A 23,083-nucleotide genomic window follows, 5' to 3' on the forward strand; every position below is an offset into this window, starting at 1 on the left:
AAACAGTCAGTAACGTTAAGGAACAATTCCTTTCCTACCTTATATGCGCAGGGAATCAAAGAACTCTTCCCTTTGTGAGGAAGGCAGAGCAAGGGCCTCTGGATCCAAGCGAACGTGGAACATAGATTTAGATACATTTGCTGTATCTGAAAAAGAAGAAAAAAAAAGTTGCAGAACATTACTTTCCCAAAAATGAAATTTTAAAGTAGAATAGGGGAGGAATAAGTAACAGTTTTTGAATCCTGCTGGGTGATAAATCAATATTCCTAAATTTTGTAACTGATTATAAGTTTATGAAGTAATTAGAGGAGCAGCTGATAGGATACTTTTGAGGAGTCAAATACTACACAGACAGAAAGCAATGTTGTTTTGTTTTAAACATCAAGAATTATCTAATTTTTTTCTGTGGCTTGCTCTTGTGCTTGAGTAAATTTCTTTGAATTCTCCAGGTGCTTTTCACACATGAGTGCAAGTTAGAAGAAGTGACTGCTGTGGAGGACAGCATGACCACCATGAAAGGAAGCTGCCTCCCTGCACTGCTGTTGGCAGGACTTGGGGTATTAGGGGTACTGGAGCCAACAACAACAGAAGATACCCACTGCCACAGAGCTGAGCACCCAGTTATTGCATATAAAGGTAAGGGGTAAGCGCAAAAAACCTTTTCCAGAAGTAGGCTAAGGATTGTGTAATCTCTTCATGGAAATCTCTGGTTTTAATGTATAATGGTATGAAAGAAAAGTGCATTCAGAGCTGTTATATAGTAACCTGGACTGTATTCTGTACAAGTTAAATTAAACTAGGCTTGCAAAGTTTGTTCACCATTTGGTGCTGAATGTATCATTTAAAGGAGAGTGACTCATTTTCCTCTGTGATTAAAACCAGCCTGTACTGTTGCATGGGGATTGTTCCATTCCAAATGCAGGACTCTGCATGTGTACACTTAATTTGATGAGGTTGCTGTTGGCCCATTCCTCCAGCTCATCTAGGTCTCTCTGGACAGCAGTGCTGCCTTCAAGCTTCTCAGCTCTTTCTCTGAATTTGGTGTTATCTGCAAACTTTACAAACTGCACTCTGTTGCCTCCCCTTGGTCATTGATTAAGTTGTTAAACAGGACAGGTCCCAGAATCAACCCTTGTGATATTCCACTTGTTACTGGCCTCATGGTGAAGTAAGGTCCATTAAACATTTACTCTCTGGGCTTGATCATCCAACCATCTTTTTACCTATCTGGTTGCCCACCTGAAGAGACAGACTGTAACATCCTAACTTGCAGTGAGACAGTGTTGAAAGCCTTGAGATAAATGATATCCCCTGCTCTCCCCTCATCATTAAAACTAGTCATTTTATTACAGAAGGCAACTGGGTTGGTCAGGAATGATTTACCTGTGGCAAATCTATGCTTACTGTTCTCAGTCACCTTCTTCTCCTCCATATGTCCAGAAAAGTGCATTCCAAGAAGACTAACTCTGTAACTTTCCCAGGAACTTAAGTGAGATTGACTGGCCTGTAGTTCCCACATTTGTTTTCCTGCAGTTACTGAGGACCTTCCTTCATCTCTGTGACTTCTTAGAGATGAAGAGTGGCCGTTTATCTTGGTGTCTGTGGATGCAGTTTGTGTGATCCCATGGATTTATATAGGTTGAGATCTTGCAAGTCATCCCTAACTCAGGCTGCATCTACATCCCTAACTCAGGCTGCATCTACTGCTGGTAGTTCTTGAACCCCTTCGCTAAACATCAGATGCCTTTACGACCTTGTTGGTGAAGACTGAAACAAAGGAGGTGTTGAGTCCCTCAGTGTCATCTGTGTCTGCTGGCACTAGATCACCTGCCCAATTCAGTAACAGGCTTGTTTTCCCTGTTCAACCTTTTGTTACTATTGTAGCAGTAGAAGCTGCTTTTGTTGCCCTTGACATTCCATGAAAGTCTTAACTCCCGTTGAACTTTGTTTAACCTAACACAATCCTTACATGCCCATGTGGTGTTTCTAAATTCCTCCTTGGTCATCTTGTCCCTTACACCTCATACATACAACATTTTTTGCACTGGAGCTCCACCATGAGTTCCTTGGTTTGCCAGGCCAGTCTCTTCATGTATGTGATTGTCGTCTTGAGTATTGGGATGGACCACTGAGGAACAGTTGGAACAAAGCAAAGAACACTTAGAGGATCTTGTCTGTAAAAACCTGAGGCATTTAATAACTTATCTGATTTTTTTATTTACTTGAATTGAGATTTTTCTGTTAGTGTTGCAGCTTAGACCAAGTTCCAAATAGTTTGCAGCTATGAGGATGGAGGGATTAAGATATATAACATATTGCATTCCTCCTGTTCTTCTGAGAAAGCAAATATGTATTTTTTTTTTGTTCCAGTGAATTAGGATTTATTGAATTTTAGTTGAAAAAAGATTTGTTTCCATTCTTTTCATAAAGTTAGAGAAAATAATGTGTTTTCTACAGAAAGTATTTTTGTTCTGGCATTTTAATGGTTTAATAAGAGTAATGGGACCAGCTGTCCATTTCTCCAGTACATTGGAGAATTAAATAAAGTGGTTACGTTGTGTACCCGTGAACAACAAACCATCAGTCTGTTGTGAAGGAGGGACCTTTATCTCTCATTTATTGATGGACTAAATAGTATGATTTATTCTGATGAAATACCTGGTTTTCTTAGCATTCATCTTGTGCTTATAATTTAGTTAAATGTTATTTTTATCATAACACGTATACACAATGTTGGAAATTAAAGTAGCACAGTTAAAATTCTGGCACTTAACTGGTTAATTTCACAAACTAAGGGATCACTGCATGTACTTTTATTATGGTATATGCAACTGTAAAAGCAAATAATTGAGACTCATTACCAGAGCCATGTGCTAAACATTGACTAAAAATGTGTTTATTAATCTTATTCAGCCAACATTTAGGAGAGTAGCTTGACTGTAGCCTGATCCTACCTTTAGACTGTTATTGCTCTCTGTCATATTTAATTTCTAGTGGTGCCCTCCAGTTCTAAGTTAGTATGCTAAGGTTTTTTGGGGACAGAGACTTCCTTTGTCATCCTCTTTCAGTTGCATCTTTTGAAGTAGCCAGAGATAGTGTCACAGTTAGAGTTTACTGAACAAAACCAATTCCTTTTTGCTGTAAATACAATTATATAGAAGCATTTATTGTCAGATTGTTAATATGAGATTTAGTAAGATTTTCAATGCCAGACTCCCTCTTGAGCTTTGTGGTAAAAATATCAGTAATTGGTACATATCCATGACATACCTTAGCTTTTATGAACTGACATATCCTGAAAAAGTTTTCCTTCACTTAAAAATATTCTGACAAGCTGTAGTTCATACTCACCACAATAAACTGTCAGGTAACAGTAAATGTTAGAAAGTACCTGTGGAAACATATTTACAAACCACTATACAGTATGTGATAGCTGCGTAACGTAACTGGTGTGGGCAGAGAGCGGTTGACTTGTAGTTCCAGGTCTGCTAGTTAAGGGAAAACAGAAGATAGGAGACTGAAGGAAAAGATGACTGAGAGGTTTGTGTTTGAACCTGTATGTTAGGAATGGAGTACTTGAGGTATCAAAGTAAAAAAAAAAAGAAGTGTGTGTGAGAAGAACTACTCTGTGAATGAATCCTTCAGTAGGAGTTGCAGGATTCAACCATCCCTCTTCCAGATTTCTGCATTCTTCCTGTGGTGTTTACTGACTTCATGAATGCCTATAGGAAAATGCCTCTGTATCTGTTGATATTGTTAGCGCTGCTAGACCAGCACAGACACCTGAAATCAATTCTTAAAATCTATGAAACCTTTAATTTCAATGCTGTATTAATACACTATTCCATAAAGTCATCTTATAATAATACTAGATCCACCAGAGCTAAATGCTGCGTGGGATGCTGCATATCAACTAAGCTTGAGTGGTATTGAGTGGTAGGTACTTTAAAGCTTGTAAACTCAGTACTAACTTTACAGAGATATCAACTCTTTTGTTTTATTTATAACTGACTAAAGCCTTTTTTTTGTAGTTTCTGGCATGCCAAAATAGCAATGTACTTATTTGATTTGTCTTCCTTTGAGAGGCATGGTAGTTGGAGTATAAACTATTAAATAAAACTAATGGATTGAGAGTCTGGTGTAGCGTATGGATAAACAGCTGCAAAAAACTAATGAAAAGAAAAAGTAGTCCCCAGGAGTTGTCATGGTGAAATATGGAAAGGGAGTGTATCTCCTGAAAGAGCTTGCTTACTTTCCCACTGCCCATCAAAAACTGCTCACTTAGGTGATGAACCTGTCAAGCTACCTTTTGTAGAGAGGCATATGGTATTTCTATCACTGATTTTCCCAGCTAAATAGTTTTAGCTGAAAGACCGTGATGTTGTTTCAGCTCTAAAATCTGTTGTCATAGGTCTTCCCTAGACTAGAATAACGCACTTTGTGTTTTCCTTGGAAGCTGGAAATTTCCTTTTCTCATTGTTTAAAGTTGATAGGAACTATCACAGAGATCAGATTTATATAAAAGCAGACCTCTAAGTATGGGATAGATTGACAGGGTCATCCTGGTAGCGTGCAGTTCAGTGTTTTATATTGTGGGACTAACTGATGATTCACGGTCCCTCTTTTTAAAGTTCCTTTCTCTCCAAGGAGGAGTCTGCCACCAGATGTGCAAAGGTGTGGTAGTCTGTTGAAATTCAGGCTTTTAAAGAAAAAAAAGTTAAAAAAAAAATGTCTGCATATGTTACAGGCATGTGCTGAGGATTCATCAGCTATGCTAGCATAAGTCCAATAGAGGCGTTAGTCAAGAGGTTATAAAATGTGTGCAACTTACAGAATTGTGTGCAAGGAAACAAGGTGCGGGTGACAGAACAGACACACAGAGACTCATAGTGTGAGATTATTGGTCTTTGCATATGTTTCCTTTTGTTTACAGTGTGTAAATAAGTATATTTATGCTTGAAATAACTTAAGAGTTAAGAAAGAAAAAGGGCTGAAATAAGCTGGTCATTAACAATAGAGCCTTACAATTTTTATTAAATTTTATTTTATCTGGATATGCTTTCATGTGTATGTAAATCTGAAATGTTAGCTCTGTAAAGTGTATTAGGGTTTACTGATGGTCAACTTCTTGGAAAATACACTCTCTTAATATACTGAAGGGATGTGTTTAACCTAAACAGTAAGAAAAGGCTGTGGAAACCGAATTTCCTCTGGGTAGGAACAATGAGGGGTAAATCGCAGGCAAACACTGTTTAGAAAAATAAGGTGCCTATGAGGAACAACAACTGTTTATAAAAGTTGAACTATTCTTACGTAAAAAACAAAGCAAACCAGTTGAGTAGTGTAACATTTGTCTAAATATTTCCATAGGTTTCAAAGCACTTAGCCACCTGCTCCATAAAACCTCTGTGGTAGTTCTCTGTGGAGCTGATATTTTATTACTGATTCAAAACAAAACAAAAAAAAAGAAAAAAAAAAGTGTAAAAGTAGTTACAGTGGCACCTTGTTTCTGCACCCCGCACCCCCCCACCCCCACCCCACCATTTTCTGAACTTTGAAATTGTCAAACCTGTCAAAACTCACACACTCAGATGAAGACTTGTGCTACAGCACGATGGGCAGACCCCATCCATGAGGTAGAATGGAAGGGGCCATCCCAACTGCTTAGCGGTGTGTGAGAGTAAGCTGGAAAAAAAATTGACCCAATTCTAATTTCAGGTGTGAAGTTATAAGTATTGACTGTCTTGCAGTTTACGTGCATAAAGTCGAATTTCTTAGGCCTTTCTATCAGATATAAAGTGCAGTTGTGAACTTGACTTAATTGATATTGAGAGTACAGCTGAGATCATCTGCTCTGGGGCAAATCTCATTCTTTTACGCTCGTATAAAATAATCAGAATTTATGTTTGTGCTGTCTCAACAAAAAAACATCAGTTGACATAATTTTAGAAGCTGTATTTAGTGATAGTTTAAATACATGCTGTGCTGTAAAGAAGTTATCTGTTGAATAAACATGCTCAAAAATAACATGTCTCAATCCATAGAAGAAATGAACATAAACCCTTCATTTCTACTTGAGGTTAACCAGAAAAGAAAAATAGCATAGTTATTTTTTGATTCCTTGGTTCAGGAATCCTAAGAAATGTATTTTCTTAACCTTATTGTCTAACCACCATAGAATTCCCTCACTGATGTTTGTCTAAGTAATATAGACTCAGTACATCTCTCTGTTCATTTTATTGTGTGGTTTGTATATGAAGTGCACGCACTTAACGTGTGCCAAGAGGAAATAACGTGTGGGCTGAGTGAAGAACGATACGTGGTGTATGAACTTGTTTTTATTTGTACCCTCTTCTCTTTCCCCTAATCTTGTTGCAAGCTACTGTTTAAATTAATACTAGTCTACTAAGCTGCTCAGTTTTTAATGCTTTTTCCTTCTCTTTCCACTGGTTTTCAAAAATACACTTTAAAGACCTTCTGCCAGCTTCAGCAGTGGGATTGAGGTGTATTGCTTTCCATCTCCTATCCTCTTTTAGATTTTTCTTTAAATAAAGATGATTCATCAGCAAAGAAAAGTTGATTGCTAGGTATTGCAACTTTGGTTTGTCTAGACGATAGGACTACGAGATTGCTTGCACTGCCCTGCCAAGAACCTCCTCTTAAGGAGGAAAATAATTCCTCCACCGTATACTTCTGTACAGGAGACTAAGTGCCTTGCTGGGGAATGGCAACTTTCAACTGCTTACAGTTCATTTAAAAAATTATATCTTTGAAGACTGAAGGATGCTATCCCCTTACTATTTCCCTGAATCACCCAGTACCTTTGGTGTGCATTCCCAATAAAAAACAGGGTATGGCAGGGACTGAATTCCCTGCGCAAAGGAATTGCATACTGGCTAAGGGTGAGGAGTGACCATGTTTTAAAGGAAGCATCAATTTACAGTTCTGTTGGCATCCCAGACGAGTGCTGGACCATCATAGAATGTTAATAATTTTAATACATTTCTGATAATTGAAAATCAGCAGTGGCAGCAGTGGCTAGTGAGCTGCACAGACATGTCCTATGAGCCTTTCCATAGCCTCTTCATGTCTGATTTCTTCCTTGTTGCCCTAATGTGGAAGTTTGGAGCATGTGAAATTTTCTGGTTGTTAATGAAGCAGCAGAATGAGAGGCTCCTGCCACATTCCACTAGCCGTACAAAGCAGGCAGAGGGAATTAAAATCTGGTTTTTTGTTCTTTTTTTTTTTCTTCAGAAGAAGAGATGTATTTTCAATGGAGATGGGCATTTTTACTGAAAGGTTGTAGAACATCCAAACTGAATATGTTACAGAAACAGATCAGCAACTGAGAAATAGAGCTCCTACTGAATTTCTATAATCTTCTATAAGTTTTGGTCTGTTTAAAGACAAAAGATAACACAATATTACTTTGATTTTTCCTAATTTTTTTTCCACCAGATAGTATTTTAATTTTTTTCATAATATTTTTAAGGTATAAATCTGTCAAGCTGTCAGTGTCCTAGTTTGGACTAGGACAGAACCAGTACTCCTTTCAGTAATTTTTTCCTTTCAGTTAAGTTTCTTCTAAGTAACTGCACTTTCTGAAGCTGACTACATGTGTTTCAGACAGTGTCCGCTTCTAGAATTGATAATGCTTGATGTTTACAGTTGTTACTAAGGTAACGGTAGGAATGGTATGCAGAAAGGCTCTTGCCTATACTAATTCCTATAGAGACCAAGGTCATTGCTAAGTCTCTTATGTTTCATGAGCGAAAGGGCGTAAAAGGATCGCACCTCCGGGGAGGTGCAGACAGGACAGGTGACCCAAAATTGATTGGTCACCCAATGAAATATTCCATCCCATACACGTCATACTCAGTTTAAAGCTGAGAAATCACAAGGGTCGCGCTCTCTTCTTCTACGGCCAGTGTCCGAAGAGGACTCTGTTCGTTTTTCTCCTGCCCTCGATCCCATTCCGTGCATTCCTGAATCCAGTTCCTGTCTGTCGCTGAGCCCAGTCCGGGACTTCCCGGAGCCTGCCCTGCAGCGCCGGTGGTGACGTGATCGTCATCAGGGGAGCTCGATCTTGGTTTTGTATATATTCCATTAATACGATTATATACTTTTTCACTGATCTTGTTTTATTACAGCTGTTTTAATTTTCCAATCCCTTTTCTCTTTTCCTTCCCCTTCTAGGGAAGGGAAGCGTGAGCATCTGTCATCCATTTAATAGCCAGCCCAGCTTTAAACCTTGACAGTCAGTGTGAGTATTCTACTCACCTACCCCTTGGAAGAGGCATTTAGTTGTTTCTAAATCATCTGACACAGCATAAATTATGTTTTGCCAAAGTTTTGAGTTCTCTGTGCATAATCTCCATACTGGTTCATGTGAATTTCGTTCTTCTCACTCTGCAGGGACTGCATTGCAACATGTCCAAAGCTAACGAGTGTTGACTGAAGAGGAAGAGCTTGTATATGGCCAGTTAGCATTGCACAGCTAAGGAGCTGAGAGTCGTCCCTTTTTAACTTGCCTTGGTACAACCCATTTGTGCGCAGCTCTTCATGGAGCTCGTGGCTGCACAGTCATCACAGCCCAGCAGGATGCAGTTGTGCTATGTGGAGTGGGTGTCCCTGTGGGCTCAACTGCTGCGAGGATGCCCACGCAGCCTGCCTGGCCTCTCACAGCAGTGGGAACAGCACGGCTCTATGATTCGCAAGAAATGTCCTTAATTCAGTTCTCGGTTACTTCTCCTAAGTAACCTAGACTGCTAGTTCACGAAAGATGGTGACAATTGCACTTACTGGCCACCTCTCTTAGAATCATAGAATCATAGAATGGTTTGGGTTGGAAGGGACCTTAAAGATCATCAAGTTCCAACCCCCCTGCCACAGGCAGGGACACCTTTCCACTAGACCAGGTTGCTCAAAGCCCCATGCAACCTGGCCTTGAACACTGCCAGGGAGGGGACATCCACAGCTTCTCTGGGCAACCTGTTCCAGTGTCTCACCACCCTCACAGGAAATAATTTTTTCCTAATATCTAATCTAAATCTACCCTCTTTCAGTTTAAAACCATTACCCCTCATCCTATCACTACATGCCCTTGTGAAAAGTCCCTCTCCAGCTTTCTTGTAGGCCCATTTCAGGTACTGGAAGGCTGCTAGAAGGTCTCTCTGGAGCCTTCTCTTCTCCAGGCTGAATAGCCCCAAGTCTCTCAGCCTCTCTTCATAGGAGAGGTGCTCCAGCCCTCTGATCATCTTCGTGGCCCTCCTCTGGACTCGCTCCAACAGCGCCATGTCCTTATGTTGGGGTCTGCAGAGCTGAATGCAGTGCTCCAGGTGGGGTCTCTTGAGAGTGGAGTAGAGGGGCAGAATCACCTCCGTCGACCTGCTGGCCACACTGCTTTTGATGCAGCCCAGGATCTGGCTGGCCTTCTGGGCTGCAAGCCTGGGCAACTCTGTTTTCATACTTGGTAGTGACCAAATTTCTGGAAAGACTCGTTCCAGTGGTCTTCCCTTCCAGGTTCTGTGCAACATTTACAGGGCCATAACCATACAACATGATTTCCTTCAAAATGAATTCTTTGGCCTGTTGCCAAAGCCAGCACGTAGATGTTAAAATGTGAAAGGTTAAGCCCTTCTGAAGAGAGAGCATGACTAAGGATGTCAAGTGTGTTACATGGTCAGTCTGTCCCTCTCCTTCATGTTTGGGAAGACAGGCAGGGGCAGCACAGGGGCCAGAGCTGGTAACTGGAAGGGGGAGCTGTGCTCACTGGGAAGAGCATGTGGGCTCTGTGCTGGTTGAGGTGTGAAGATACTGGGTTTTGTCTGGCAGAACTTCCCCAGGGCAAAATAAATCTTTCACCAGTATGGGGAAGGGCGCATGCAGCAAGTAGTGTTTCCACGCATCAAAACATAGCTGAGCTTCATGGCGTAGTTTTCACAGCTTGGAAAAAGTCCTTGCTATAGTAGCGTGCTCCTCTCTGCCTATTCCGCTGAAGGAGTCCCTACCCTGAATTGTGGATCAGCTGACCTGCAAAGTGATTTACAGTGTAAATTGGGTGAAAGTCTCTCTTGGTTCATCCTTCTTCATTCACTGATGTTTTTTTCTTTCTTCTCAGAATTCTCACACCCTTATAATTTTTTAATTTTAGATCTCTTGTGTTGATTAGCTTTCTGTACTTTCCTCTCCCCCTTTTCTGCTCTTAAATTATATGTTTCAGGTTTAGACCATTACTCATTTTCAGAGATTGGATTGAGGCATAGTTTTAAGACTTGACTGGTAATACCACTGCTGTCTACAGCAGGCTCCTTATACCTTTTTTTCTGGGCCACCTTGAACTAGCAGCTGATGCAAACAGGGTATTAAAAAAGAAGGAACATAAGTCTGGTGCAGGACAACAATTCTTGTGTTTCCCCAGGTTTTTTCTTCCCCCTTTGTCTTCTCCCTGATGTGCTCCCATCATTCCTCTGGTCTTTCTCTCCATGCCTTCTATCTAAATCTTGCATAACATAGTCTTTCCTTACATATTCTATCCCCCAGGCTTCCCTGTCTCTTAAAGCATATGACTGTTTTCTCACTGTGGTGCTGTTGGTCCAGAACATTCTCTGAAAATTTATTTGAAACTCTCTGGATCTTTTCTTCAGCACTTTTCATTAGCACTACACTGTCTGTGTTTTTATGTTGTACCTTGTGCCTCCTTACCTGAACATCATCCCATCTCCACTTTAATCTGTTTCTAATCTGATGACAGGCTTCTAGTCACCTTTAATCTTAAAGCTATTGATTTTTTTTATTTTTTTTTTTTAACTGTGCAGTTTGTATGTGTTTTATATTTCTGTCCTGGATGCCTCCTCCTTTTCCTGAATATGTGTGTGTGTGTGTTTATATGTAAGAATCTTGAGTTGAAGTGATACATCCTGTAAACCATTCCATCATGTGTAGCCTGCTAGAGTAAATTGATTTTAGTAGTTTATAGTGATCCCTCAGATCTCTTTGCTTCCTATCTAAGCTCCTTCTTCTAATGCATGTTAAGGTATTTACAGAAGACTCATCCTAGCTGTGAAATGTAATGGGGATGACTCCTTGGTTGCCCTTACAAGCACGACATCTGAAATCTGTCTTGTCATTCTCCAGGTGCCCCCCTCTGGAAATTAATTGTTTTGTTTATTTTCTCCTCTAAGCATCCACTGCCCCTGAGCTCCTATCTGTTGTACAGCCAGGTGTATACACAATTCAAGAAGAACACGGTTGCTACATCCGCTTCTGACAGCTTCAAGAAAACAAAGTTTAATGATTACTAGGACAGCAGTTTCCCACAGCTTAGACAGTGGAGAATCTAAACAGCAAGAGGGCAGATTGCAATCCCTACTGTATTTTACAGCAGTGAGTTTGAATTTATGTCAAGGTGATGTCATTCAGGCAGATACTTATGAATATTCCATTACAAAATAATGAGAACAGATGTATGCGATGACGAAACAGAGTAACAATGACAGTTGAATGCAATCTGCAAGTAGACAAACATGAGTCTGTATTGCATTTAAATGCATCGTGGGGGAAACCCCAGAACTGAGCCCCCCAAACTCAGGTGCTTTAGTTTTGTCTCTTCCCTTCTCCTTTTTCCTTAATTTTTACTTGTTTCTTCATGGTAGTCTGCTGGCATGATATTTTCATGGTTCCTAATTTGAACAATTAGTAAAGATTGGTAGGCCTTTTGCTTTAAAGCAGACCAGGGCTTGGTCTGCTTACTTGACAGTCACTTTAGGTTTGTTGTTCAAAATATGATGCAGAAGATCAGGCAACTGAAAATTTTTAAGTTCTTGGCAACTTAAACTGTTGTTAAGTGTACTTAGTTGTTATTTTAAAATACAATACTATCCTCAAATGACTGATACTGTAAAATTTAAAAATATAACATCAGGTACACCATGTTTGAGTCAAGGGTTTGTTCCCTTAGAAGTGGGAAGGGTATGGTTAATGAGATCTCTTCCAGCTGGCGAGCCTAACTTTGCAAAGTCGGTTTTATTGGTTTTTTTTGTGGAATGGTCTAGGGCTCTAGTTTCATGCTGTTTCTGTGTATGAGAGAAAGAAAACTCAAAGGGGCTATAATTGTATATTATGGCTGATACCTTGTCACTGCATAATATCTGTAGAACTCGCAAAGTGATTCTGAGTACATAAAACTGTGCTTGTATCGCTGAAACCGCTTTCATCTAGGTGGGGGTTCAATCTTTTTTCCCTTACAGCTTCTCGTATTTGTATGCAATGTGTGTGTTTGAACAATGAAGCATAAACAATTCAAAACCTTTGTTCAGAAAAATAAGAAATAAGTAGTCATTGCAGCAGATGTTACTGTCTCTTCCCTGAGGGCACAGACAGTCAGAACCCAAATTCCCTTTAATTATCCCGGTAATAGACATATGCACACACATAAGAATGCAGAAATATGTACTTCTAGCTGGGGAAATTCTGGCAGGACAAAGAAAACAGGAATGCAGCCTGGATTTTAGACCTTGAGACTCTGGAGGTTAGAGCAGATTGTAAAAAGCAGGTCAGGGAACCAAGGCAGGGCAATTGCTGTGACTGCGCCTGCCCCGCCTGGAGAGCGGCAGGCAAATCACAGAGGCAGCGACTCTGTGCCTGATGAGAGAATCAATGGAAGATGTGAGGAGTCGGGTAGAAGGAAGTAAGTTTACAGTAGGCTTAAGAAAGAAGTTCAAGTTCACTTGTTTAAAGTAAAGAAACATATACTTTAAGTATGCTTTATTTTCTGTTTTTCCCATTAATAGTAAATAAATTACTCCTGCCCTGCCTCATTACCTCCAAAATTGTTCTGAAGCTGTAATAATTGTTTAAAAAACAAAGGCCCAATAAGCAGGTGGTGAACTTTGTGGAAAATGTCAGGAGGTTTATGGTCTCGGGATTTGTTTTATTACAGATGATTTAAAGAGGAGAGGAGCTCGTGGAGCTGGTAGAGCTTCTAGATAAGGCTGGAGCTACATATTTCTTTCCTGGCCTCTGCAGTTCTCTTTGTAAGGAAAGGCAAGCTTCAGGACTGTGTTAAGTTGTGTTGGATAGTAGAAGGAAGGCAGCTGTCTTGTTTGTGATCTAAAGAGACCTCCAGAATACTGGATCTTGAAAGGGAACTGTAGGTCTGAGGTTGGTTTTGTCTTTTCGCTGTTGTTTTTTTTTTCCCCCCTCCCTATAAGAAAGATGAGCTCCAAACCGCAGATGGAGATCTGACACGTTTTCATGTTTCCAAAAGGGAACCAAATGTAGTGTGGTAAGACTTCAAAAGAGGAATCTTTTAGTTTGTGGTTGCTGATTTAATCATGCTCCATCTTTTCTTTTATAGAGGATTGGATTGCATTAGTTAACCCTGCCTAAACAATTGTTTTTATTTTTTTCCTTGATGGGAAAAAATGATGTTTTATTTTCTTATATCTTCCTGGATCCCTATTTTAGAAATTGTACAGTTCTTACGATCTAATTACTGTCTAATTACCAGAATGCCTATATTTTTCAATGTATCATCTAGATAAAAAAATTCCTTAATTTTTATAAGAAGTATTTTTAATTTTCATTTTTATTAAAAATTAAGGATTAGCTACTATAAATACATATTCTTTTGTTTCCCAGTTATGATGTCCACATACTCTTAGTTCTGTATTACTAAAGTCAGTGGTGTACATAGCCCAGATAGAAAAGTGTTCTGGATGGTAAGGGCTACATGCAACGTCTTTGTCATTAAAATGCAATATGAGTATTGTAACAGACCTGTCTGTCCTAATCCTTTCTTTTTACAGAGAAGCATGAAACGGTGCCAGCTAATGCCATCTTTTTGTTGTTGAACTAGTACTTTTCTCTGCATATTTTGCATTCAGTCTGCTTCTGCTGTACTCCATCTAGATTATTAGAGCCTTCTGGTAGCAAAGACTGTTAGATTTGTTATATCCATGACCCTCCTTAGCCTTGACATCTGGATGTTTGTACCATATATATGAAAAAGTGGACATACCAGCTATGTTCTAATGTCAGTAACAGGTGGACCAGGAATTTCACTGTGGCATTGGGCTGGGATTGACTTGGCTTTCGGATTTTTTTAGAATAGCTTTGTCTCTATCTGTGAGGTTTAAATGTTAGAGAGTTGCTTTTCTCTTGCTTGTCCATTTTACTAATGTTCTTAATGCAGTAGTTTGTCCTTCTGGTATACTAAAAATTACAGAAAAGGCACCTTCCTGACCTCTAATTCATCCTGGCAGAGTATATATGTGCTTGGCATCCAAGGATCAGATTACTTGGGTATTTCTTGCTCTGTATATGTAACTTCAACTCTGTGACTAAAATGCAATGCTGGTACTACATTTAAGCTCTGCTATTGCAACAAGCATTAATAATTACTTTCTCTGCCTCTTAAAGAAGAACAGGATTAGGAGCCATGTAGAAAGGATTAATGAATGCCCAGACTGTTGACCCGAGGCTGTAACTATATTGAGTGCTCCTGCCTTAGCACCCTACGGGGAGCCTTCGTGCACAGCCTAGGCAACAGGCACTACGGCATCCCCCTGTGGGCTTTTCCCCAAACCTCCTGTGGAAGAGAGCTCCATAGCATGGGCAAGACACAGTCACCTTAGTGATACAGTTCTGCAAGACAATCTGCTTAAGCAGTCAGGGTCCTAAAGCTAAGGAGGTATATGGTCCTGGAAGCAGATCTGGCAACATACCATTGCATATAGAAAGCATATGTCTGGAATTACAGGTTTTGGAAAAGCAGCCTGTATAACGGGCAGACCTTCTCTGCTTTGCACTGAGCTGCTGTCTTCAAAGTGTTCAGCCTCTGCCATGGGCCTTATGGAAGAACAGCAATTCGCAGGGCAAATGTTCATTCTCAGATTTTGAGATGAGTATAATTAGCATCCTGTTTTTGCTGGGGTACTTCTAGAACGAGTCTTTTCTGTAAGAGAAATGGAAAAATATTTGCTTTGCTTACTATATTTGTTAGATGAGTTTTTTGGTTTATGATTTGCTTGTCTTTGTCTTGTCTTTGCTTGTCTTTCTCAAAAGAAATGATTTCATGGTTAATGCGTCCAACAGGAATATACCCATTGGGAGAAGCCTGTTCTGGCCTGTTTTGCAACAGTGCTAGGCTACGATAGTGGAAGAATTTGGTCCAAAGTAAGTTTCAAATATGTAAAGAATGACTTTGAGTCATTAAGTAATGTACAATAATGTACATTAAGTACAAATATGTAAAGAATGACTTTACAAATATGTAAAGAGTAACTTGCATTTGTATGAGTTTAAACACCATGTACCAGAAATAGAACCACCATAGCTGTGGTGCACCTGAGGAGTGCACGAGGTAGTTTGTTGAGGTGTATCATACATTTCCCTTCACTACAATGACAACTGGACAAGCCTTGATGCCTAAGCTAGAAGTCTGTTTGCAGCTGTGTTTTCAGAAGCTCATCTGAGGAAAAAAACACCTGTATATGATATCTTATATTGTCACTTACGTGTTTGTAACTATAGCTGCTTTCTTCCCCTTATTTACTACTTTTTTTTTAAACCTTATTGCTCAACATTATTTAAAACATGGAGTCATTGTACATGAACGCTGAGCAACACATGCCTTGAATAAGTCCTAGAAAAATAAGTTATGTTGTTGACAAACTAAGCCTTGGCCCCTTTTGGATAAGCAGGGGTGAATTGTGATTGGTTTCTGAAGTAGTGCAGCTGTACTTTGGCTGCACTGTCATGATGGAGTCCTTTTTTTTTTGTTGGAACCTGTGGAATAGTATTTGCACATATTTGCTTTCTTTGCTCGAGCTGTGGTACCTTTTATTCCTTTCATCTGCAGTGAGTCAATGACTTACAAGCAAGGGTGTGTTTAGTGCATTTCTGTGAGGAGAGAATACAGTGAAAGAGCTAGAAAAGACTGGTGATTGGAAATATAAGAAAAAAAGTATAGACAAAAGTGAATCGTAAAAGATGCAACAGACTCTGGCATGACATTTTTCTTCTCTTTTTTTTTTCCAACACAGAGCAATGCTTGTTTTCCTGAAGTTGTTCTTAGTGAATTTATTATTCATGGTTATATTTATATTATAATGGGAATTTTAAAATGAGGACTTAACAATCACACTGAATTGATACTGATGATGCACAGAAAGTACTGAAGAAAATCTTATTTTTCTCAGTCCTAAAATAGCCGGGGACAATAGTGTCCTGAAGCGTCACAGCAGAGCATTTACAAGTGCACTTAACTGTGTCCGTAAAGAGCGAGTGTTGCAAATAAATCCCGGAACAGGGCACACTGAATGAGTGAGCAGGTGGATTGCCTCTTGCCAGCCGTGACACCTTGCTTAATAGATTCCCCTGGGGTTAATGAGGCTGGCACCAGGACAGCGGGGGTGATGTAATGGAGTCAACATGGCACATCACTGCGGAGACTTCTGACTTGCCTTGCTGCCTTTGAAGAGGATAGTAATGTAACTTGAGTATCACAGGAAGAGAAGATCTAAGTTAGGCTAAAATCATTATACAGCTTCAGGAAGACTGGGATTATTGTATCAACCTCAGATTAGATACGTTTAATTATAAAATAACTTTAGCATGCAATAGCGTATTTTGATTTTCTTCTGATAGGATCAGTGAATTTGTCGTACCGATGCCACCCAGAGACTTCTGTTAATATTGCAAATCTGCTAGTTTTCAACTGTGGTGGTATTATTATTATTATTATTATCATTATCATCGTCATTATCATCATTATTATTATTTTGCTAACAGTTTGTAGAAGGTGGTACTGCGCATATGTTTAACTTTGTGCTCACTATTTTCAAAAAGGGCAGCATGGCATGAGGTGTCACATACATACACCATAAACTACTGAAATTTTTAATATCTATGTTAATTTTTTAATGAAATCAGGAGGTCTTAATTGTCTTTTAAGTTTGTTATTTACTATTAAAGATAATTTCTGAATTCAGTTCTAAACATACCACTCTATTCCTTATTAGTCATTTCTCAATTTATTTTACTGTTTACTGTAGCTCTACTTTGAATAATGAAACTCACGTTAGAGAGAACTTTACTATTTCATTGGCGAAGAACTGTAGAGCTCAGCCCTTGGCAAACCCTTGGACAATGTAAACCAAACAAGCTATGACCTGTTGGGCAGATACTAAACTTAGAGTAAAACGAAGACAGATTTCTGGGCTTTCATTTTTTGTATGAGTATTTAACGTTCTTCTGCCCAGCTTTGATTGTTAACCTCCTTTGTCTTTAAAGCTCTTTAGGAGACTCCCTTGACCTTTCCTAGGAGCTGAGGGGACTTTGGTGCGTTTGCTTTACCATAGGTTTATGAGCCATGGCAAACTTTGTTTCCTATTAAATCTAAGATATTAAAAAAAACCCAAAGCCTGAAACCCACAGGAAAACCCACAACATATGATTCACAGCACGTGAAAGAGAGCTGTGGCTTTCTCAGAATCCAACTTTTTCAATATCCATCTTTCAGTTCCATGGGAAAACATGCATTTTCTTTCGAGAATGTTTTTGAGTTGTAAGACCTGCAGATTTCAGTCCTGTAATAGTAAATAAAAAAAAATAATAATCTTCTTTTATTAAGGGTATGTCCTGAATGTACCAAAAGGACCCAGTGTGTGTTGGAGACCAGCTGTTGTCATGACCGTCCTTATACCATGATATATTTTTCCATGGGGCGCTTTAAGTCTGAGTCCAATGTCTGCAGAACAGTCAACATGCATACTTAGTTTTAAAGGGGAAAAAAGATCCAGGTTGAAGGTATGTCTGCATAAGTGTTTTCAGTATCAGGAGTAAGAAGAGAGAAGTCACTAAAGGGCTTGGTATTTTACTGTGCTGCACATGAACTGAGGGCAGAGGAAAGGGAGGGGAATGCCGGGAAGGGGAGGGTTAGAATTGGAAAGGGGAGGGACGTTGCCATTTGTCACCTGTGATCAGTAGGCAGTACGATTAGATTACGTGTCTGCAGACCAGCTTAATTAACTCACATTTGTTTATGGTACTGTTGTAGTATCCAAAATCTATAGCTGTGACATTTTGTGAAGCTTGTCACGTTGCATCTACATGAAAACACTTAATAAAATGAAATTATTCTTGCTTATTACTTTTGAATTAAAAACTCACGGTAAAATAATTTATAGACCTTTAATAGCTTGTTATGCATTTTTGACTCTAAGGAGATAACTCGTAACAGAACTGAAAGGTCTTGTTTCACCTAGGGCTTTTCAGCTAGATTTTGCTGTTTAGGTGAAAATAAATCCAATTATTCTGTGTTGATTTACTTACATAAATTTTCTGTAGTGTAACTCAAAGCAGAATTTCACTAATAAGTGTTTACTTTTACAATTTATGTGGGTTTTGTTTGATTGTCTTTTTTATTTGTTTTTTGGTGGTGGTGGTTTTTTTGTTTGTTTTCCCTTACAGAAGCATCACAAAGTTGTAGCTTTATCCCATAAAGGCTTATTCCCGTGTGACACGTGATGCCACTGTGATACAGTTTCAGAGCGTTTGCTGAAAAAAGCCCAGCTCTAGTTGCCATTTGCTCTTCCTGATCTTGTTCCTTCAAGCAAGAACACTGATGAATGCAACAAAGACAAGATAAAATAATTTGCTTTTTGGAGGGACAGAGGGGAATAAGATTTCAGAGAGATGTCTTAGCCAGTCCTCATTCTCTTCTTGTTCTCTAGCCTGGGCTTGCCTTGCCCTGACTGGCCCCTACCCCCTTGAGACCATTTCCAGGTTTGCTGTACCTTGGAGCTTTATTGTGCCTTGCTGAGACAGCAGGACAAGTAGAAGAGAATTGCATCCTTCAAACTCAGTCTCCCCTGTAGTCTTCCGGCACTGCAATGCCTCTGTGTACTGAAATGTTCCTGGCCTGGCCATGCTATGGGGAGCTACTGCTTTCCTCATTTTACAGGAGACCGAAAGTCTCATTTGTCATACCAATGTGGAGCTGAATTAATCCCATTCTCAGTTTCTTGCCTTGTCTCTATTTCAGAGACTGCTGTTTCCACAGCGGGTCTGGCTTTACCTGTGTGCAGATGTGCTGAGCCAGGGGTGTTTTCACCTCTGCATACTTGCACACAGCAATACAAATTTGAATGTCAATACGTTGATAGTTACAGTTTGGGAGTTTAGCGGTAGACTTGTATGTGATTCTGCAACATTGTGCCTCAGAGGCAGAAACCTCTGGGTGCAAGTGTAGGCAGAGAGAGCCCAGGGAGCCGTGGCTGCCATCTCGAAGACTGCAAATTCCCTGTACATGCGAGGCAGCATTTCTCATGGCTTGTGCAACCACGTGGAAGGGGAACATAGCAGCCAAGCTAAACCCATGTCCTTGGTTGTCCTTCCAGCCCCTCTTGCAACCTATGCCCACCAGCTTTGTTGGACTCCTAGCCTGGGTACTCTGTTCTATCTTTAAAGCCCTGATTTTTTTCAGAGGATATTCGTTCTGTGGTTTTATCAGTTATTCATCACTAGCACAATTTTGTCTGAATTTCTGCTACTTTATAAAATGGTTTTACCTCCATTTCTGTCCTAGTCACAGTGCTTGGTACAAGGAAAAGTAGCCTCTCTGCATCTCTCAGAACTGAGAACTGTTTCTGGTTGGGAGTGTGTGTGTATATGTGTGTATTTTTTCTGTGAAGATCATGTGCATATTCTGTATCCATGTGGGAAATGTCTGAGGGAATATATGGAGATTTTAGATACATTGGCTAGTAAACTGATAGACATAATTTTATTTATCTTTATTTTTATTTTCTTTTTCTTTTTGTCTTTTTCTCTAATAAGTGAGATTCTTCAAGACTTACATCTGTATTTCCTCATCTTCATGTCCTACCTAATTCTCAGCTTTTTAGAACTTTGTAATTGTTTGTTTCATACAAAATTCATGACTGGAAAGTTAAGGTTGCAAAATCAAGTACAAAAAAGCTAAGAAATGCCTCTTTTGGGCTTGCTTGTGTAGCCTTATATATATAAATATAAATAGATAAATAAGTATGTATAAGGCTACACAGGCCTATAACATATATGTGTGTACATATATTTTTCTTCCTCCTATGGAATCCTGCTAGGTTCTATGCACAGCAGCTGTAATCATAGTTATCTAATATGTGGCCCCATCCCCTTTCCTGCCCAGTGTTCAGACCCTGATTTGAGAGCCTATCCAGTGCAGGTAGAATCAACAGTGAATTTAGCTACAAGTTCTGCAGAACATGTACAAACTGGCATTACAGGCCTGAAATTGCCCAGGTGCGTACAGGCAGTCATTAAAAATGCAGAAGTTGTTAGTTTTCTGACACCCAAGTGATTCTACTGCACGGCTCCATCTGTTTTTCCAAAGTAGATGATGCTACAGCTTCTGCACAGTACGTTTAATGGTTCCCTGCAATGGCTCAGCATGTTTTGACACAGAATAACATTTTTCTCCTGGGCCCTCTCCTTAGGAATGGATGTGCTAAATATTTGTGCTGAAACTTTAATATTAAAATTAAGCACAAATCATCCTGAAACAGGCACCAGACATGGATTATTTCAACCCAGACATTTGCAAAAAGAAAAATATGCTCATGAGTGAAGAAAGGAGCTTAAAATGGGTGTTGGCAACCTGAGCTGCAACTGGTGATACCAGTATCAAAAACTACACTGACACAGAACTCTCATGGGGGTTAGTGTTGACTCTGTATTCTAAATGGTCATGACCATGTGCTCACCTTTGGTCTTTTTATTGACTGTTTCACATCTATAGTCTTCAAATAGACAGTTCCACAGCCCATTGTGCCATACATACATAACCCTCTTCACCTTTCACATATGTTCTGGACCACAGCTTTGTGACTACATTAAAAAGAAATAAATAAGAAAAATGCTTCAATATCCTGAGAATTGGGAAAGAAACTCTAGAGGATGAAACTTTTGTACAACTGCACTTTTTTTGAAGAATTGTTTATATTGTTATAGCAATTTTATGCATTCTGTGTGTCTGTGCAAAAAAAAAAAAAAAAAAGTGTTCCCAGAACAATGTTTGTGTTCATATAGCTGCACTGTTGTGTATCCAACTAGTGATATGAATGCAAAAATAACTACTAATAATGCAAATATTTAAGGATTTGATGTGCAGTTATTTGTGTCTGTTAAACTTTGCAAGTAGGAATAGATTAATATTCTGAATACAAGTAATGCTTCTTCCTGATTTTCAGCAACTCACACACTTGTCTGCCCTGTTTTATGTAGCTCTAAATTGGTCTGAGAAAGGCAAGTTAAAAAACCAAAAAGTTCACCTGCATGTCAACCAGTTTCCCTTTTTCATCCTTCATATCTCAACCTTTTTATAGAAAATAATGATAAGTAAAATTTGCTTGTTTTTCTCATTGTTTGCCACTTAATCGGATCTTTTTTTAAAGAACAAAGCAATAAACCCAAACCCCTTGTCCTCAGCTACTTCCGATGCATATAAAATTAATCTGTTTTCACTTGAGTATTTACCAGTGAATTGCAGTTGTACTGTGGTGTTTTCTGCTTTACCTAAGGAGGAAAATCACATCTGCCTTATAAATCAAACCAAAATTTGAATACTTCGTTCAAGCGTGTATTGGGTGACAGCTCTATACTTCTTACAGGCCTGTAGTGTGAATTACACAATGATATGGTGGTAAAAGTCTCCTGTGTTTCCTTACAGGACCATACTGAGAAAACTTGCAGTCTCACAGTATCTGCAAATGTAATGTTGGCTGCCTGATGTACTACAACTGTGACATTTACAGTAACAGTTCTATTTCTTGATTGTTTTTAGAAATTGCCCCTTGGTTACATGTGTTCAGAGGAGAAGATGCTGTGGACTTCTCACAGTTAACGTTTGACCCAGGACAAAAAGAGCTTATTGCTGGAGCAAGGTGAGAAATCTATTTTCTTTTCATGTTGCACAGACTGGATTTTGTTCTGTGTTGATAAGTAATATTGAGCCAAATTCTAACATCAGCTTCCTCTTGTGTGACTCCCCTGCCTTCCAGACCCACTAAACTGAACATTTTATATGCTTTTTTCTCTTATTCCTGACCAAAGTTAAAAGATGGACTGCCTGGTATCAAGGATTACATTATTCTAATTTTTAAGAGGACTGTCCTGGACTACTGTCAAACTTCAGATGCATACGGTAGAACAGGCAGATGTTTTATGACAATGCAACAAAAGTTATCATAGCATAAAACTTAAGATGATCCCAAATTTGACTACACAATACAGCTTCGTGCTTGGATGATTCTGATAATTATTCAGTACAAAGCCAGGAACGATCTGTCAAAGACTGCAGAATTAGTGGTAAAGTTGGTGGTAATCATAATTTTTGCACAGTAGGACAGTACTTTGCAAGCTGTGATCAACAGTGACACTGTCTTAGCTGTCAACATCGAGCAGTGACAGTCCTTGAACACTGTTTTTTCTTCTCGTAGCATATGAAGTATAGTAAAACATTTTGGTTGACAAAAAAATTTAACCATCTAAACTTATTATTTAAACCTGTGTTCTGAATATATTTTACTCTTAAATTAATGAAGTTCTAGTCACTTTGTTTTTCTGTTAGATTTAGAGTTGGTATATACTTCTGTTTCCCAATTTGTTTCTTAGTTGAAAATGAGGTTCAAAATACAGAGTCATAAAATGCACTGCGAGGATTTTTTTTTTCGTGTGCCAATGGAAGTTGCTTATCTACAGGGGCAAAACTTTCTGAGTGTGGATATATACATATGTCGCTGGCCCACCTGAAGTGGGATATCCAGTGCACTCATGTTGATTTTTTATTCTATAAGCTGCCAAATGAAATGAAGCATGAGGCTGTCAACTGGCACTGTTCTGTAACGACAGCCAGCATAAGTCAGAGCTGTCAGAGCCTCCTCTCAGTCCCATGGAATTGTGTGTTGGATCAATGCACACTGTATAGATCTCAATAACCAATGAAAAAAATGTTGGGTTTTTTCCTCCTCTTTTTTTTTTATTCTGTACTGTTCATCTCTGCTCCGAATCTCAGCAAAGAATA

The 23,083-nt window shown here is 39.2% G+C and overlaps 1 protein-coding gene across 2 annotated transcripts in view; it reads left to right on the forward strand.

The window, feature by feature from the left end:
- SEMA5A (semaphorin 5A) overlaps positions 1–23,083 on the forward strand; it is a 361,263-nt gene that overhangs the window by 113,617 nt on the left and 224,563 nt on the right. For both annotated transcript variants that reach the window (XM_068396639.1, XM_068396640.1), the window contains exons 3-4: positions 450–636; positions 21,845–21,944. In XM_068396639.1, coding sequence (XP_068252740.1) covers positions 504–636; positions 21,845–21,944 — 233 coding nt within the window. In that variant the 5' untranslated portion in view covers positions 450–503. The remainder of the gene's footprint in view (positions 1–449; positions 637–21,844; positions 21,945–23,083) is intronic.

The sequence above is a fragment of the Nyctibius grandis genome, chromosome 3, assembly GCF_013368605.1.
Source record: "Nyctibius grandis isolate bNycGra1 chromosome 3, bNycGra1.pri, whole genome shotgun sequence".
Classification (NCBI taxonomy): domain Eukaryota; kingdom Metazoa; phylum Chordata; class Aves; order Nyctibiiformes; family Nyctibiidae; genus Nyctibius; species Nyctibius grandis.